This window comes from Dreissena polymorpha, chromosome 7 (genome assembly GCF_020536995.1).
Source record: "Dreissena polymorpha isolate Duluth1 chromosome 7, UMN_Dpol_1.0, whole genome shotgun sequence".
Taxonomy (NCBI): Eukaryota; Metazoa; Mollusca; class Bivalvia; order Myida; family Dreissenidae; genus Dreissena; species Dreissena polymorpha.
The window spans coordinates 71460969-71481276 of NC_068361.1; the positions used below are offsets into that span (position 1 = coordinate 71460969).

General features: G+C 36.6%; 2 protein-coding genes and 1 long non-coding RNA gene across 4 annotated transcripts in view; 1 reads left to right on the top strand and 2 right to left on the bottom strand.

Moving 5' to 3' along the window:
* Positions 1-352: 352 nt before the first annotated feature.
* On the bottom strand, positions 353-12903 carry LOC127837328 (40S ribosomal protein S18). Of its 2 annotated transcripts, none has more exons than XM_052364291.1 (6): positions 12846-12903; positions 12513-12611; positions 8869-8955; positions 8224-8325; positions 1085-1176; positions 353-472 (listed from the first exon to the last, which is right to left on the bottom strand). In XM_052364291.1, exons 1-6 carry the CDS (start codon positions 12846-12848, stop codon positions 397-399), a joined length of 459 nt encoding a protein of 152 aa, XP_052220251.1. In that variant the 5' UTR covers positions 12849-12903; the 3' UTR covers positions 353-396. The 2 variants fall into 2 exon arrangements, with proteins under 2 accessions (XP_052220251.1, XP_052220252.1); XM_052364292.1 differs by lacking the exon at positions 12846-12903 and adding an exon at positions 12720-12744.
* A 2-nt stretch (positions 12904-12905) lies between these two features.
* The window catches only part of LOC127837317 (vacuolar protein sorting-associated protein 52 homolog), a 34787-nt gene continuing 27384 nt past the window's right edge, over positions 12906-20308 (top strand). The window contains exons 1-2 of the mRNA XM_052364278.1: positions 12906-12982; positions 13264-13339. Of these exons, the coding sequence (XP_052220238.1) occupies positions 12947-12982; positions 13264-13339 (112 nt within the window). The 5' untranslated portion in view covers positions 12906-12946. The remainder of the gene's footprint in view (positions 12983-13263; positions 13340-20308) is intronic.
* LOC127837338 (uncharacterized) lies at positions 16146-17135 on the bottom strand. Its single transcript, XR_008029234.1, has 2 exons — positions 17040-17135; positions 16146-16719 (listed from the first exon to the last, which is right to left on the bottom strand). It is a non-coding gene; the product is annotated as an uncharacterized LOC127837338 (long non-coding RNA).

Sequence of the window (20308 nt, forward strand, 5' to 3'; positions counted from 1 at the left end):
TGCGCGACACACCGTCTAATAAAGGCGAACATTAATGTAGTAATTTTTATAATTTTCAATGCACAGTGAAGTTATGCAGGTCTTTTGAAGATGGTACATCCTCTCATATTTGTGTGATTTTTCATTAATTCTTCAAATAAGAGAGTTAATACTGTACTTTTGGGACAGACTGACAGGACAGAATGATTGTTATATTATCATCCCTAAATATGGGCAGTGGAGGTATAACACTTTTCCTGAAATATTTCTAAACATTCATGATCTTAATGCACTTAAAAGTTGGGCCAGTATGAAGCCAGTTTTTTCCGCTTAAAAAAATCAACTAATGCACACAAAAGAATAATCACACAAATGACTTTTTTCTTTGCTTTGTTTATTTGCCATGTTCTGCACAGTTTATTTCTTCTTGGAGACACCCACAGTTTTACCAGTGTGACCAGTGGTCTTGGTGTGCTGACCTCTCACACGCAGGCTGGAAAAGAAGAAAAACATAGGTCATGCTAGTGATATTAAGTTGTTTAATTTGCATTTAACCCCCGTCTGCAACCGTATGCAATTTTTTAGCAATAATAGCAATAAAATCATGATTATGTTAAAATGGACCAGATTGGCAAGTAGATTCGATTGTCAGTTCCAAATATTCAAAGAAAGACCTTTTTTAACATGCAAAAGTCAGACCATTTTACATCCAGAAATGGAATTGATTTATAATTGGGTAAAACAAAAAATATAATTTTGCAAAATATTAGTTATCTGGGTTTCAATATATATCAAAAATACATTAGGCTCAGTAACTCATTTTGCAACTTTTTATTTAAGGTTTAAAATGGTTTGTTTCTTGAATACATGTTAAGGACTTTAAATCAATACAAAAAATAAAATTATTTAAAATTAATCATAGATTTTTTTATGTTCAACTATTCCCTGACTAGACTTGCTATTCTCTGACTGTCTCACTAGACAGGCTTTTTTTACTGTGTGACTACAGAGGCTATTGTCTGACTTCCTCACATAGAGGCTATTTTCTGACTGACTGACAAGAGAGGCTCTCCTTCGACTCCCTGTGGACCATTCAGATACTCACCCCCAATAGTGACGCAGACCTCTGTGGGCACGGATCTTCTTGAGTCGCTCCAGGTCCTCACGGAGCTTGTTGTCGAGAGCGTTGGACATCACCTGAAACATGGCAAATACCAATGTGTCAACACTGAACGACAATGAACACAGACAGAATGCCCAAGTCAGGATTGAAAAGGGACACATTTTAATATGCTTATTATTTAATATTAACAAAATGACCTGTGACTTTTCTGTTTGATGCAACTTAATATCTGTGCAAGCTGTTCTGTATGTGAAAATTGTAACAAGAGTATCTTCATAGAACAATTAAATGTTTGATCTAACTGAACAATTTCAATAATTATGCTTTCCCTACATATTATAACAGATTGTCCATCAAAACAAGTTTTAGAAGTTACCCTAATAAAAACAGTATTTTGTTCCCTAAAAAGGCGTAAAATGTCAGACATTTATCCAAAAGTTTGCATAAAAATCCCTAACATAATCAAGAATGGTATATGTATATACTGACTTTTTTATTCCTTTAGCAACTGACATATTTGAAATAATACAATATATAAAACAACAAGAAATGTGTTTGTCGGAAACACTATGTCCCCTTCTGCGCCGCTTTGAAATTTATTTTTATTGACCTTTGACCTTGAAGGATGACCTTGACCTTCCACCACTCAAAATGTGCAGCTTCATGAGAACGCCGCTTTGAATTTATTTTTTTTGACGTTTGACCTTGAAGGATGACCTTGAAGCATGATCTTGAACTTCCACCACTCAAAATGTGCAGCTTCATGAGAACGCCGCTTTGAAATTAAAAAAAAAAAATCTTGACCTTGAATGATGAACTTGAACTTCCACCACTCAAAATGTGCAGCTTCATGAGAACGCCGCTTTGAAATTTTTTATTATTTTTTTTTGACCTTGAAGGATGACCTTGACCTTGAAAGATGACATTGATCTTGAACTTTCACCACTCAAAATGTGCAGCTTCATGAGAACGCCGCTTTGATTTAAAAAAAAAAAATTGACCTCTGACCTTGAAGGATGACCTTGACCTTGAACTTCCACCACTCAAAATGTGCAGCTTCATGAGAACGCCACTTTGAAAAAAATAAATATTTTTTTTTACCTTTGACCTTGAAGGATGACCTTGACCTTTCACCACTCAAAATGTGCGGCTCCATGAGATACACATGCATGCCAAATATCAAGTTGGTATCTTGAATATTGCCAAAGTATTCATAAAATGAGCGATTTTGGCCACATATATTTGACCTCTGACCTTGAAGGATGACCTTGACCTTTCACCACTCAAAATGTGCGGCTCCATGAGATACACATGCATGCCTAGTGTTTTTCCCAGGCCATTTTAGCGTGGCGAAAAGCCACGCCGCCCTCACCGATAGCCACTTTGCCCTTTTCAAAGGCAAATTTCGCCACGCGCCCTTATCGATAACATTTTTTTTGCCTTATGACCTAACATGGTCAGCAAAATCAGCGTCCTTGATTGTCTGTGACGCTCCGACTGTGCTTGATTTACTCGAGAGACATCAACGTCTAATTGACTATCTATTACAGTGCTCGATTTATAGGTAGGTCTTACCGACTGCTCCAAAGCTGTGAATTAGTCATGCGTTAATAACCCCGTGTCAGTATCAATCGATAATGACAGAGGCTATGTTATAATTATCAAGCGCACTTTTCGGTCGGCAATGTGTACTCATCCAAGATAAAATCGTTACTTCAGAGACTTTTGATGAAAAACTCGATGTTATTCTCGTGGAAATTGTGCATTGCATGCATTATTCAGTTATATCAAAACATAAAGTTTTACGCATAATTACATTTAAAAACACAAACAAATTTATTCTTTATCGTTTTCGTCTTTAAGATAATAAGATCTAATTATTGAAATAATTACTGAGACGTTTACTAATTTAACAAAATGCGAATCGCATATACGATTAAACGTTGCTATGCGCACCTGTCGATTACATCATTTGACATTTTAACAACATGGCGGACTATACAGAATTATATTGTGACTCGGCAAATATGGCAAATAACGTCGTAAAGGATCGAATTAACGATGGAGAATATACATTAAGAAGGAACTAATGAAAAGTCTGTGATAATCAACGATGCATAAAAATGTTTTAGATAGCAACAACATTATTTATTTATTTGTAATCTACTCGGTGGTTGTATGTAACGGATACAAGTGTTAGCATATTTTTATTAATCAATTTACACGCAATGTTATTTTAAACATCTGGCAAGATTATTGTTAGACAAGGGACAAAATTGTCACAAAACCAGGTTTTCATTGTGAAAAAAAAATCTGATAAAGGGAGAAAACTGAAACTGAACTTTTGAAATGACCAAAAAAAATTAACCCCCTTTGTAAGTTTTTTTTTTTTTTTAAATCTATTTTTAGTCGTGGCGACCTTGACATTGGAGATATTGACGTGATTCTTTCGTGGGACACACCGTCCCATGATGGTGAACAAATGTGCCAAATGATTTTAAAATCTCACAATGAATGACATAGTTATGGCCAGGACAAGCTCATTTATGGCCATTTTTGACCTTTGAACTCAAAGTGTGACCTTGACCTTGGAGATATCGACGTAATTATTTCGCGCGACACACCGTCCAATGATGGTGAACAAATGTGCCAAATGATTTTAAAATCTGACGATGAACGACATAGTTATGGCTCGGACAAGCTCATTTATGGCCATTTTTGACCTTTGAACTCAAAGTGTGACCTTGACCTTGGAGATATCGACGTAATTATTTCGCGCGAAAAACCGTCCAATGATGGTGAACAAATGTGCCAAATGATTTTAAAATCTGACAATGAACGCCATAGTTATGGCCCGGACAAGCTTATTCCGCCAGCCCGCCAGCCAGCCCGCCCGCATTCGCCAATCTAATAACCAGTTTTTTCCTTCGGAAAACCTGGTTAAAAATGGGATAAGACAAACATGGTTTCATTTATATGTTAGTGGATCTGTGTATAATCAGATTCATATTCATATATTGCTTTATTATGTTTGTTATGCTGTACAATTTATTGAAACAGCATGGAACTTAAATGTACATTGCAAGGTAAATATATTAATATAAATCATAGTAAATTAAATACATCAAATACCATTAAATGTGCTTGTTTATATGTTATTTTTTCCACAACTGCTTCTGATGCGATTACATGTTTCCCAGTCAAAGCTACAGATAAGGTGCGTATTTGCGTAAATACCCAATGTAAAATTGCCGATTACGCATAGAAAAATAAAACCATGCCTACCAAAACCCAATTGAAATTGCCGATTACGCATTTCGTATTTTTCCTCTACGTAACGAGTAAATCTGTCCCGGAAATACCCGGATTCTTTCCGTTTTGTCCAAGCGCTTTCAGTTAACCTTCAGCACACTAATATGTACGGAAGAAAGCATCTATGTGACTACGTCTTTTTGTTGTGAAAATGTCGAAACCGTGAGGCCTTAGGAAGGGAAACATCGTATCCCAGGCACAAACAAACTCAATTTTTAGATATTTAACCGCAGGCAACACAAAATCAGAAGAGGAAAATATAGTGAAAATAATTCTTGACGATATTGTGTCGGAGGCAAGCACTGTCAGTGCTTACATTGTAAGAAAACTGGTAGAAAAAAATCGTTTAACTTTTTAAAAAAATCAAGACTGTTTATTATGGATACATCAACATAATTACACAAAATCTCTGAAACTAATCAATTAAGAGTGGAACTTCAACAAGCTTATTCAGGTAAGCAGGTGAGAATTTAACACAATGAACATACCCAATTTAAATACAAAAGTACCAAATTGTCAATTAAAGTAGTGGGTACAAACGTTTTTGTACCCAATTGAATATGAAAATACCCAAATGAACTCAAAAGTAGTGGGTATTTACCCAAATACTCAGAAAAGTTATCTGGAGCTCTGTTCCCAGTTATTCAGGTAACATTTTTGCCCTTTTTTGCCTAAACTGCGCGCTAAAATGCCCTTTTTGAAAGTAATGCTACATGCCCCTTTGCCCTCCTGGGAAAAACACTAATGCCAAATATCAAGTTTCTATCTTCAATATTGCAAAAGTATTCATAAAATGAGCGATTTTGGCCACATATATTTGACCTCTGACCTTGAAGGATGACCTTGACCTTTCACCACTCAAAATGTGCAGCTCCATGAGATACACATGCATGCAAAATATCAAGTTGCTATCTTGAATATTGAAAAAGTAATTGCAAATGTTAAAGTTGGAGCAAACAGACCAACAGACCAACATACAGACCAACAGACAGGGCAAAAGCAATATGTCCCCCACTATAGTGGGTGGGGGACATAAAAATCTTCAAAGCATTTTTGTGCCATTATTCAGCGATTTTCCTCCTTCTTTATAAAGTACTGGTAAACGGTACTTTCCCAATCGAGCGAAATTTCCCAAATTCCCAATCGGCATCTGAAAAAATCCCAATCGGCGTCCGAATTTTTTCTCAAAACGATCGAAAGTTTTGTAACAAAAACCAACTTTCGGCAAGCGAACAAAGAAAATCGTATAGTTGTGTGTAACCACGCGCTCGATTAATTTTGGGATTTATTATTCAGCGCGTGCAATCAATAGAGTCGTTACTGTTTCCGGTTCTTTTGTCAGGCAGCCAGCGTACTGTTTTACGTTGGTTTGTAACCTTGCCTCTGTGGAAAGGGTGTTCAGTCTAATGAACAATCTTTGCACGAACGATCGGAACCGTCTATCACAGGACACATTGACAGCACTAATGATGCTGTGCAGAGAGGGATGCCAGCAACTGATAGATGATCAAACATCAAAGATTGTTGAAATTTTCAACAAAATGAAAGACAGAGACATTGCTTTACAGGAGATTAAAACAACTTGTAATTGATTTTGTGTGTTCTTTATAATATTTTGTTATTTATATCAACTTTATTACTTAATGGTCATTAAGGCATGCCTGCAAATGATTATTTTAATGGGTATGTTTAATTTAGTATGAACTGCATGATGTATTCAATAAGACCCAAACTTCACGACGCGATTTTCCCAATTTAAGGATTTCACGACTCGATTTTCCCCAATTTTGAGATTTTCACGACTCAATTTTTCCCAATCGGACCGGTACGGGTACTTTTCCCAATTGGACAAGGAAAATCGCTGTTATTATGTCTATTTCTGAGGAACAAGGCCTGTGTTTGCCCCTAACTGCACTTCGAGGTCGCACAATAGCTTTTTTAGAGAAAATTTACAAGTTAAAGGCCAATAACTTTGCCAAATATCAAAGGACCAGAACAAAACTCACACTTCATCTGTATGTCATGTAGGTAAACTCAAAAACAAACAAGAGCACCGCATAACGGGTGCCAACGCTCGACTGCGCTGGTGCAGTTTTGAATAAATGAAAGCTTGTCAGATTTTTTTTAAGAGGTCACAGTGACCTTGACCTTTGACGTAGTGTCCCAAAAATGGGTGTAACGTGTAGAACTCCTCAAGGTGCAGCTACATATGAAGTTTCAATGTTGTAGATAGAGGCACTTTCATTTTAGAATCAATGTTCAAACGGTACACAAAATGTTACGGTTTTAGCACGACCGGACGGTGGAAGCCACAACAAGCTGGCTATGACAATACCTTGGGTTTTCTCAGAAAACAGCCAAGCTAAATATCAGCTAAAAATTTGAAAGCCTGGCGTAAAAAACCTCTTGAAAATGGTTACTATAGAGCAACATATGTTAGTCCAAGGCTCATAACTTCGCCAAAAATCAATGGACCGGAAGAACAACACTTACACTTTATCTGTAGGTCATGTAGGTAGAATAACATACCAAAAATTAGCTCAATATCTAAAGCATTGTGTAAAAAAACATCCGGAAAACAATGCTGGACAAACAGTGCGCCTGCTATAAGCTCAGTGATTCATTTTGAAATCTACATCAATGAGTCCCTGGGACTCACATATTTTGAAACAATGGGTCCCAGACTGTGTCTTTGTAAATTCGTAACAAATAATCTACTTAACATGATACACCTTAGCAAAGAACTCTTTTATTCAATTTTACAGCTAAAATCGGTTTATAGCAAGTAAAATCTTTATTTGATATAGTTTTAATAACATTTACAAACAGTGAAACATATAACATCTTAAACAGAGAACTTTTAACATCTTTAACAATAAGGACTGTCTAGACTTTTAATAAATTCTATGACTAGTGTTCATAATTTTTTGGTCAAAAGTAGTATAAACAGCAGATGTCTGTGTTGTTAAATGTACTTACATTCTACGTAACATAGGACGGAATACTGTATGATCTGTATCACTATTATGTATGTATCGTATACAAATAAAAGATGCTATTTATTTCCAAAATTGCAAATTTTAATTGTCACTTTAGAAAAAACAACACTTCTCAATTAATCGAGAAAATAATGATAACATCGCTTTACTTTATAAATAATAACTGTCTGCTCTCACAACAGACGAACTCAAACTGCGTTTTCCGCCGTTTATTCTTCATATTTGAACCACATGGTTTACATTGAGCTTATGTTATTGATAAATATCTACACAGCGAGTTTAAATTGTTGAGGATCAATTTTGAAAACCTTTTCCGGTCGCATTTTTTGTGTGTACAACAGCAAATTAATCGTCCAACAAACATTTAATAAAACGCCGTAACTGATTGATTTGACCAATCAAAATACACGTATTAAATTCCCAATGTAGTAATGTGACTTCCGTTCTACTTTTCAAAACGGTGTAGACATTTGTTTTGGTTACATCCACGAATCATACTCGGTATCATGTACAACTTTGACGACGTTGAAATTCGGAGTTTTTAAACAATGCGTCCCGAGAACGCACATGTTTGAGAATGATGCGTCCCCAGAAAAAAACGTGCGTCTGGCACGCGGGACGCACGGCAAAATGAATCACTGTAAGCTACCCTCACGGTGGAATAAAAATTCCTTCATCAAAGGGCTCTGTTGAACATCCACTCAAACAGTCACCTGTGAGGAGAACAAGAATCATCAAAGGGCTCTGTTGAACATCCACTCAAACAGTCACCAGTGAGGAGAACAAGAATCATCAAAGCCCTGACTGTACCTGTGAATACTTTCCATCCTTGATGTCCTTCTGTCTGTTGAGGAACCAGTCAGGGATCTTGTACTGGCGAGGGTTCTGAACAATGGTCATCACTCTCTCAATCTGCATGACAAGCAAATAGGTAAAATAATTGTGCACTAAATTTTAACAAAACTTTCATTCATTAATGTTTCATGTGCTTTTGATCAAATATGTGTAAATCGGGCGGTTAAAATAAGCGCCAAAGCAGTGGGGTTTTTTCATTCAAAGGTGGGAACGGTATTCGGCCCCATGCCATTCCCAATGGATACTAAAAAAGTATTTATTTTTCCCAATGGGACCTTACAATTCCCAATTGAAGATATAACCACAAAAAATATTTTTTTATTACACCTCAAAATTAAGTTCATCTCAATAAAACATTAATTTTCCAATTTAAGTTACAAAACGCAACTATTTTTACCCAATGATCTAAAGGGACCAAGCCCCATTCCAAAAATGTTCAAAAAAAATACTGAAAATTAAGCTCAAGTACTTAAGAATTTGGGGCAACCCAGTTATGGAAAGGCTTGGGGTAGGCACAGCTACAGGTTGAGAAATTATGATAAATGTGTTGGCTTATTAGTTTCCAGATTGGGTGAATAAGGTCATCAAAGTGCAAGTTACCTCCTCATCTGTAAGCTCACCAGCTCTTTTAGTAAGGTCCACATCAGCCTTCTTGCACACAATGTGTGCGTAACGACGACCAACACCCTAAAAAGGAAAATATTTATATAATAAACTAGGATCACTTTAGTCAAAATAATTGGATGTCTAAATGGTAAATCATTAAATGTTGTTTTCCTATAGCAAATGATTTCAACTACAACTAAAATTTTGTTTTTTTTATATAATCTTTGAATATACATAAAATCATCATTAGTAGGAGATTAATGAGAACGATTACCTTTTAAATGTACAATAATTACAAAACTATTAATTTCCTCTAAATCCAATCCTTTGTATAAAGAAACAAGTTATCTATACATGTAACCGACCAATAACGTAACACCATGCAACTTTAAATTGACACAGTGCTGCTACATGGCAACAAATGTAATTGGAACAATGGTCATGTTTTCAGACCTGGAAAAGGCATTAATTAAAGGGACCTTTTCAATTCATGGTTTGTTAAATTAACAATATTGATTCAGATTTGCAAATTGTTGTTGTGGTTATGTTAAGGAACCAATTATAGTCAGGGCCCTCAATCTGTCAAATCCACGGCCGAAAATCGGACGCATTCCCCCCTGAAAAGTATACTTTTTTCCCCTTTGTGGAGGAAAAATCCCCCTAAAAAACTAAAAAATTTTTTTATAGATACATGAAGATGTGTCTCATGATTATTATATCTCAATTCTATTTTAATTGTATCTTGCCAAACATACTAAATTATGAAAAAAGCAATGAATATAGTGCAAACATGTACAAATGTAATAATTAGAGAGTAAGTAAAAAATCTCCCAAAAAGGGAAACGCTGCAAAAATTCCCCCTGCTATGGGTAGCGACCCGCTTCCCCTAAAATGGATTGAGGGCCCTGTTATAGTAAGTTTTTATTAATACTGTACGTTGTCCCTGCTCTAAATATTCATTATGTACATCATTTTACTTTTTAAAAACATGAAAATTATTAAGTCACAAAATGAAATGCGAAACTATTGAATAATTCAGAGAGTTCTATTATAATCCTTACTTAAATGCCATTAAACAATATAACGATTTGTACGTAAGATTGCACTAGAACCAACCTTCGTATTGTTTCAGCAAAATCTGATCTGCTTACTTAGAAATTCATTTAAGAAACAAGGGACAAAATTGTCACAAAACCAGGTTTTCATTGTGAAAAAAAAATCTGATAAAGGGAGACAACTCAAATTGAACTTTTGAAATGAACAAACAAAATTACCCCCCTTTGTAAGTTTGTTTTAAAATAAATCTATTTTTAGTCGTGGCGACCTTGACATTGGAGATATTGACGTGATTCTTTCGTGCGACACACCGTCCCATGATGGTGAACAAATGTGCCAAATGATTTTAAAATCTCATAATGAATAACATAGTTATAGCCCAGACAAGCTCATTTATGGCTATTTTTTACCTTTGAACTCAAAGTGTGACCTTGACCTTGGAGATATTGACGTAATTTTTTCGTGCGACACACCGTCTAATGATGGTTAACAAATGTGCCAAATGATTTTAAAATCTCACAATGAACGACAAAGTTATGGCCCGGACAAGCTTGTTCCGCCCGCCAGCCAGCCAGCCAGCCCGCATTCGCCAATCTAATAACCAGTTTTTTCCTTCGGAAAACCTGGTTAATAAGGACAACAAGAGCTGTCACCATAGGATGACTTATGCCCCCTATAAACGCTTAATAGAAGTTATGAGCTTTTTTCGAAACCCAAAAGCAGATTTCAAAACCTAAACACAGACCCCAAGTTCAAGGTCAAGGGGTCAAAATTTGTGTGCGTATGGAAAGGCCTTGTCCATATACACATGCATACCAAATATGAAGGTTATATCTCAAGGGACATAGAAGTAATGAGCATTTTTCGAAACCTAAACGCAGATTTCGAAACCTAAACGCGGACCCTAAGTTCAACGTCAAGGTCACAGAGGTCAAAATTTTTAAGCGTATGGAAAGGCCTTGTCCATATACACATGCATTCCAAACATGAAGGTTATATCTCAAGGGATATAGAAGTTATGAGCATTTTTCGAAACCTAAACACAGATTTTGAAACCTAAACACGGACCCTAGGTTCAACGTCAAGGTCACAGGGGTCAAAATTGTTGAGCGTATGGAAAGGCCTTGTCCATATACACATGCATACCAAATATGAAGGTTACATCTCAAGGGACATAGAAGTTACAATGTAATGTATGAGGGTGCTGGAGGTTTCGGTAAATGACAAGTTCGGTAAATTGATTTATAGAGTAAAAGCTGTGGAGGTTTCGGTAAATTGATTTTATAGAGGAGGTATACCTACAACGAGGTGTTAATGACACCTATTATCGGCTTACAATAACATTAGGGGCATTTATTTGCAAACTGTGGATTAATTTTGAGTAGAGTAATTAATGCTATGCCTAAGGTAAAGAATTAAGGGAAATGAAAATGCAACCTCTGAAAAACGAATTCTGTTGGGAAATTTTTGGTTAATTTTACGATTTAAATAACGCAATAGTGTTGTTTGTTTTTTAAATTGGTGCTTTTATTTAAATAACATAATAGTAATAAGAAATAATGATTTATGGCGGAATCAATGTAAGCTCTTCAATTAAGTTTAATGCTATTTTAAAAAGTTTCTTGTAAAATATGATTTAATAAAAATGATTTCATGTTGAATTTTATATTTATTTATATGTTTTATTATTTCTTTCTGGTTTCTGGTTGAGAAAAACACAAGAAAAAACAATATATAAAATTTAACTGATAACTAGGAAAAAGAAGCGAGAAATTTATTTATATACGAAACAAACATATTTGATCTTAGTATTTTAAACCACCGAAACTTAACCATTATATAAACATGAGGTAGTTTGCCAACATAATGAATATGTATCCCAGCTCTTGCCACGTGGAGGCCACCTCTTGTAAGAGCCACATTATTATATTTTTTTAATCGATACGCTTTAATTAAGGTTTTTATCAACTAATTGTTTAAAAACATATATAAAATACAAAACGACCATGACCTTAATATATAATTTACCTCCATCGATTAGAATATTTATAGGTTGCAAGCCTGGATAATTAATAATAAAACTTTGCAAACATCTCTAATTTGATAAAATCAAGTCCGTACATTTAAACCGATAAATTAATTAGTGCCAAACAACTCAATTAATGTACATCAAAATTAATCCACAGTTTGCAAATAAATGCCCCTAATGTTATTGTAAGCCGATAATAGGTTTCATTAACACCTCGTTGTAGGTATACCTCCTCTATAAAATCAATTTACCGAAACCTCCACGGCTTTTACTCTATAAATCAATTTACCGAACTTGTCATTTACCGAAACCTCCATAACCCATGTATGAGCATTTTTCGAAACCTAAACGCAAAGTGTGAAGGAAAGACGAACAGATAGTCCGATCACTATATGCCCTCCTACCAGATCATAAAAACAGTGAATTTATTGTGTCAGAAAATGCATTAAACCTTAAGGTAATTAGTTACAAACGTAAGTAACAAAGACATTTCGTATACCTGAAATTTCGACATTGGTCACTTGCAACAGAATGTTAGTCTGATATTTCTAACCTTGATGGATGTCAGAGCGAACAAGATATTCCTTCGTCCATCAATGTTGGTGTTAAGAACACGCAGAATGTGCTGGAACTTCTCTGGAATAATCAACGCCTGAAACAAATATGCGACATCGAGCTAATCTTGACGTTTTTATGCAAAGTTCGAAATACCATGTTTACTAGGTTAGTGAATTTTTATCAAAATCCAATCACAAATAACCATAAAACTAGTAGTGACACGAGGTTAAAGCTTTTCTGAATAAAAAAACGACATCAGCAATATTTTAAAACGAATATTAACGCCGATCTCTTGGGATAAATGTCACTGTTTACTTTCAGTTCTTACCATTTTGGCCGTTCAACAGGAAAAGGAAGTAGTTATTTCGGGATGATTCTGACAATTGTACAAACAGGGCGACAGATTACAAACAGGGAACCAATATCAACATGGCGTCAGAGTTGACGTATGGACATCAACGAAGAGTAAATATTGACCTCCATGTTATGATTGTGTTTCGTTCATCTTTTAAAAATAAATAAATGTTAATTTTTCAACAGTTTTTACTTTAATTGTATGGTGTATAAGCAAAATCATATAAATTACATAGGAAAAAACGCATAAGTTTAATTTGTTGCAGACGGGTTAAAAACCACTAAACTACAGTTGTTTTACATCCGCAACAGTTTATATAAAAAGCAGTCTATGTTTTATAAAATCACATGCAAGATTCACTAAGACCAATATTTGCTTTGATAAATTTTAGGAGGAAGAGGATGTTGGACTAAATCTTGGAGATCTAGACATAACATCAGATGACTTTTTACTCGAGGAAGTTGATGGTAAGGCACCAATGTGTTGGATTGTGCTTAGTGTCATTTCTTAAGTTTAATGAGTGGTTGTTAGAATAGGGTCATATATTTGGAAAGAAACTTCTGATTTGTTTATTTTTTACATGTTCTCAATGTTAAGTGAAATTGTGAAGAATGATGATTGCAAATCATGGAGAGAGCCTTTATAGGTTATCTCAACTTTCACCACAATAATATGATTATAGGTGCTACCTAATTTACGGGCAAAAGCTTTTTAAGTTTTTTTGATAACCATGTATAATTAATAAATATATGGACATGATTGTGTTCAAAATATGATAATTGTTGCAATAATTTAGTAATGCATCCAAAAAAATCAATCTTAAAACGAGTTACATGTTCCAAGCTTGAAGATCTAGCATCTTATATATTTTTTTGTTTTCTAGCCACAGGAATTAATAGCTGGTTCGGTGTCTGTGGTATAGTGGATGGGGTGTCTGCTAACTGGCTTAGTCACTGGGAGGTCTCTGTATTGATCCTTTAAGTGGGAGCATTCTTTAGATAACCCTAAAGACATACTATGGCGTACCATTTGGGTTGAAAGTCAAGAAGACCTACACGTTAAAAAGAGAAATGTACGTCGAAATACAATAAGTACGTCGACATGAATATAAAATACACTTCAAAGTATATATTTGTACGACAAAGTACAATTTGTACTTCGACATACATGTTTGTACTTCTACGTACACATTTTCTGAACAGCCAATCAAAACACCAGTCTCTTGAGCCGCTTTTCCTTCAGATTTATTCATAATAAATGTTTAAAACTTTAGTTGAGGACAAAATGAATAAAAATATCAGAATGGCAAAATAACGTCACATAGAAGTTTCAAGTATTTAATGCATTGAAATAGATTATATACAAATTTGAAGAAGATTCAATTGTTACCTTTTTAAAATTAAAATTGTTCAGCATATTGTGTGTCTGAAATGATCATGCGGGGCGGAGTATCACGACCGTCCAGCGCATTACTGTGTTGCAAATTCCCAACGGTAACCAGTTACCAAGCATTAATGGGATAAATAATGTATTATAAACTCCCCGTTGGTGTTATTTTGTGATAAACATAACTTGCATAAGTCAGAGGTTAATTCCGCCACGCCAGGTCAATAAATACGCACAATATCTATGAGTTAGCGGTCGATAGTCGCATAATTTGGTATAAATTATAATAACAAGAGTGCCAAACTGTCACAAGATACGCCCGTTCGAAGGTTTTGGACACCATGCTCAATGCTTGAAAGTGTCCTCAAGACCTAGTTATTGACCCGGCATGACCCATATTTGAACTTGACCTAGATATCACTTAGATGTAACATCTGACTAAATTTGGTGAAGATCAGATGAAAACTACTTCAATTAAAGAGCGGACAACATGCTTAATGCTTGAAATGCACTATGTGACCTCGTTTTTGACCCGGCATGACCCATGTTCGAACTTGACCTACATATCATCTAGACACAACTTCTGACCAAATTAGGTGAAGATCAGATGAAAACTACTTCAATTAGAGAGCGGACACCATGCTAAATGCTTGAAATGCACTAAGTAACCTCGTGACCTAGTTTTTGACCCGGCATGACCCATATTTGAACCTGACCTACATATCATCTAGACACAACTTCTGACCAAATTTGGTGAAGATCGGATGAATACAATTTGAATTAGAGTCCGGACAAAGTGGCGCCGTTGAAAATGCACTAATTGACCCTATGACCTAGTTTTTGACCCGGCATGACCCATATTCGAACTTGGCCTATATATCAACTAGATGCAACTGCTGACCAAGTTTGGTGAAGATCGGATGAATACAATTTGAAATAGAGTCCGGACAAAGTGGCCCCTTTGAAAATGCACTTATTGACCCTATGACCTAGTTTTTGACCCGGCATGACCCATATTCGAACTTGGCCTAGATATCAACTAGATGCAACTGCTGACCAAGTTTGGTGAAGATCGGATGAATACAATTTGAAATAGAGTCCGGACAAAGTGGCCCCTTTGAAAATGCACTTATTGACCCTATGACCTAGTTTTTGACCCGGCATGACCCATATTCGAACTTGGCCTAGATATCAACTAGATGCAACTGCTGACCAAGTTTGGTGAAGATCGGATGAATACAATTTGAATTAGAGTCCGGACAAAGTGATGCCTTCCGCCCGCCGCCCGCCGCCCGCCGCCCGCCGCCAAGGGGTTTCACATAATACGTCCCGTATTTTATACGGGCGTATAATAATAATGTTTCATAAATACGCACAATATCTATGAGTAAGCGGTCGATTGTGGCATAATTCGGTATAAATAATAATAATAATGTTCAATGTCAAAAATCTCTAAAAGCAACAGACGTAAGGTGTCTTCTGATCGGCTAACACTCAAGGGTCGGTGAAAATTGTACATCGAAGTACATTTCTCGATCTACTTAGTAGGTCTTGCAGACTTTCGACGTCATGGTACGTCATATAGACACTAAGTACTGGTCCTACTCAGGAAACAGTTTGTTTCATCAAATGTCTCAATTCAACTTGACAGCTTGCTAAAGCAGTTGCATTTAGCATACAGTACACTGATTTAACATAATCAAAATCATGTGATGTGTCAAATCAATTTTGATTGACAAATTTGACAGGATTTTTGTTTAATCCAATAAGTTTTAGACTGTCAAATAACACACACTACGTATTGAAAGCCATACCTGGAGCTTTCGTCTGTATATCACTGACTTCATCAGAAGAATGATTTCTACTGTTGGGAAACGTTAACACCACTAATTGTCTTCTTATTTATTATCAATGTATAATTATGTGTAACAGCATAACAACATACTTGATTCGCAATTAAAATATTTAATAAATACAGGTATCTTGCAGGTTTCTAATTTTCTTTCGCAAACTATTGTTGAATAGTTTAAATTTTGTCGCCACTAAAAAACTAGCCATTTTGTAGCAATTCTAAAATCACAGTCTAAACTGCATACACTTAGCTCTATAGTTACAATATGAATGCAAATATTAGAATGCATCATGTTATATCATCCATTTTTTTTTATTTAAACATTCAAATAACACATAACACAGTACATATATAAAAAGGTATGTGGTATTGTGTGGAGATACAAAACACTTCACATCATTTATTTGCACATAAAATAATAGTTACAAAATAAGTAAAACTAAAACACAATCATCAACCTACATGATAATAACTGTGTGTATAGCTTGGAAATTTGATAGATCAGGAATCCCTCCTTTGTTGATTTCTGTAAACAAAAACTGTCAGTTTTGCTGGATAGAATGGCTTGTATGATGCTCAGCTCTTGCCTTCGGCTTCGCAGAACAGCTTCTAAAAACGGAAAACCAGCAAATATCTTAAAATTTGATCAATAATGCAGACAATTTATAAATGTCTTGTTTTTTGTTGATTTCGAATCTGGAAGATTTTTTACGAAAGATTGTAGTACGAAAATCCAACGGTATCGGATTTTGTGGTTTTAGGCCTAAACTAATTATAGTGATATGTAACCTTTCGGGATATCGGTAAAGTGCGAGCAGACGAGGTGTAAAAACGTTAAAAATTAAAGCTAAAAGACTAAAAAGTTAGATCGGAATATCTTTAAATTTTGTGAATAAATGTGTTTCTGGTGGATAACAACGACAACTTACCAGAATATTGCTCATAATCACACGTAAAACGTCTTTCTGAGACATTGTGTACACACCGGTCTTACTCACAATACTGAAGTGACGTCACCATCTATGTATAGAATGCTTTCTGAGAGCATTTGAAAATGCGTCACATATTCTGACAAATAAACAGTAGGGTGTCGTTATTGAAATACCGCGAGAATACTGGAAGAATAGAGATGCCAACTATAATGTTTAAAACAAATAATTTTTTAACAAGCGTTTGTGATTTGTCAGGATAATAATAACAATAAGATATCGAAAAGATCAAAGCAAATAAATTCGACAGAAATCTAAGATTCGGCAATATATTTAAGACGGGTTATGTTCACGTAAATTGTGTTTGGTAAAGACTGTAACTATATGTAGTGAACCAGTCTTCGGCTTATACTCACTGAAGAAGAGCATTCAGGGGAGATAATTGAGTAATGACTTAATTCTGGAACGGTTGCGAAGAAAAACAAATAATGCGAGAATATTTAGTGCGATTCGCTACACAATTATGATGTCATTGATATAACTTTTCCTGAGGTATGTATTTACATGTGATTTAGCATATGTCAAAGTGTTTTTGATTTGTTCAAGGCCATAAATAGCATCGCGAAAATATATGTCGCGTGGCAAATTTTTTTGAGACGTATCCATATGTGGTATTCTTATGTAATTTTATGTCTAAATTCCCATATGTATGAACGGTCAACGCCCGCTTCGCGGGCTTTTGCCCGTATTACACGATTATGGTGTATAGAGCGTTTAAAGAAACAAAAACAAGATTTTCTTTATTAATGCAAATAATGCAGCAATAAATGCTTTACCTTCAAATCTGTATTTTATTCTTGTTTGATCCATATAAAAAAAATTATTTACAGCATGTTTAACTACTCAATGCATCCACTACGCGCGTTGTATCAAGATGTCACATCTGGAAAGGGAGAGCACTTGATTGCAATAGGCATCAGGGCCAACTTAACTTAAAAATTTGATTCACTGAATTAGTAAAATAATATGATTATAGGTGCTACCTAATTTACGGGCAAAAGCTTTTTAAGTTTTTTTGATGATAACCATGTATTTTTAATAAATATATGGACATGATTGTGTTCAAAATATTATAATTGTTGCAATAATTAAGTAATGCATCCAAAAAATCAATCTTTAAACGAGTTACATGTTCCAAGCTTAAAGATCTATCATCTTATATATATTTTTGTTTTCTAGCCACAGGAATTTATAGCTGGTTCGGTGTCTGTGGTATCTACATCTACATCTACATTGTACATCGCTGCAATCACGCATGATTATTATGCGACGGGTGGTGAAAGAGTAAGAATAAAGAATGAGGGACAGTAAAGTAAGAAGAGCTTGATAGTTAAAAGACAGAAGGAAAGTAAAGCAGAACACCAGCTACGTTTCGCCCTTCTCCCTCATGCCTCTCCGGCTACGGTGGCCGCTGAGAGGATTGATCCTCAACCGGCACAGCCACGAGGGGTCATTAGGAGTTACTTTGTAGCTGGAGCTGACAACTTATTCAGAATCTGGTTGTTGCTAGCCCCCGCTTGAAGGATGTCAAGTCAGGGGATTCAGCAATGGAGGCTGGTAGATTGTTCCAGGTGGCAATGATACTTGGAAAAAAGCTGTGGCGATAGTATGAAGTGGATGTCGATAATGGCAGGAACTTGATGGTGTGGTTTGCTCGTGTCCGGCTTGAGCCAGGGGAAAGGTATTTCGAGACTGGTATGTCCACGAGGTCGTTGGTTATCTTGTAGACCATTGTCAGCTTGGCTTTGGTTCTTCTGGACTCTAGAGTTTCCCACTGTAGGTGTTCGAGCATTGATGTGACGCTACTAGTATTGTGATATCTGTTCGTCACATAGCGGGCTGCTCGTCTTTGGACCATCTCCAGGTCGTGGATCTGCTCCTTATGGTATGGGCTCCACACAGTGCCGCAGTACTCTAGGTTGGGGCGAACGAGGGAAAAGTATGCTGCACTTTTTACCTCTTCGTTGCCTATCCGTAAGTTCCTGCGTAGGAAGCCAAGGGAACTGTTGCCTTTCTTGATCACTTTCCAGGACATGTCCTTTGTTAGCTCCACCCCAAGGTATTTGGATGCGTCTTCACATGCAAGCGTGTGGCCTTTGAGGGTGTAACTGTACAGGAGTGGTGATCGCTTTCTGCACACTCGCAAAATGCAGCACTTCTCTGGGTTGAAGGACATACCCCAGAGCTTCTCCCAGTCCCATAGGCGACGGAGGTCTTCCTGAAGCACTTCACTGTCCTGCTCCGAGGATATTTCTCTGTACACTACACAGTCATCTGCGAAAAGCCTGGTCTTGGAGGAGACTGTAAGGGGTAGGTCGTTAATGTAAACAAGGAAGAGGATCGGTCCCAGAACGCTTCCCTGGGGCACTCCGCTGACTACTGGGGCGGGATCTGAGATTGCTCCGTCGACAGCAACTCTCTGTGTTCTGTCTGTAAGGAAGGCTCGGATCCATTCCAAGGTCTGGCCGCGTATGCCGTAGTGGTGCAGCTTGGTCAGCAGACGCTGGTGTGGAACTTTGTCGAACGCTTTGCTGAAGTCCAGAATGGCAAGGTCATGTTGTTTCCCTTTGTCTAGTGACTTCAGGAGTTCGTCCGACAGAGTTAGGAGTTGCGTTTCACAGCTCCGCCTCCTTCTGAATCCATGCTGACCGTCAGTAAGGATATTGTTCCTGTCCAGGTGTCCCATGACATTGCTGACAATGATATGCTCCAGCATTTTACAGCATATGCAGGTGAGTGATACTGGGCGATAGTTGCTTGCTTTGTACCTGTCTCCCTTTTTGAATATCGCAGACACTGTAGCAGTCTTCCATATATCTGGGATGGATCCAGCTGACAGGCACTTTTGGTATATGAGGGAGAGGTATGGGGCGCACTCGTTTGCCAGTTCTTTTAGTACCCTTGCTGGGAGAATATCTGGGCCCGATGCCTTTTGGGGGTTAAGCTTCATCAGCAGCTTCATCACTCCTTGGGTTGTAACCTCGATATGTGGCATGGTTGGTGCCGGTTCCCCATCTGGTGTTGGGTTGGCATTACAGTCCTCGTCGTTGGTGAACACTGACTGATATTGTCGGTTCAGTATGTTGGCCTTGTCTAGTGGGTCGCTGTATAGCCTGCCATTTTCTTTCAAGGGTGCCACTCCAGAGTTGTCCAGGTATAGTGGATGGGGTGTCTGCTAACTGGCTTAGTCTCTGTATTGATCCCTTAAG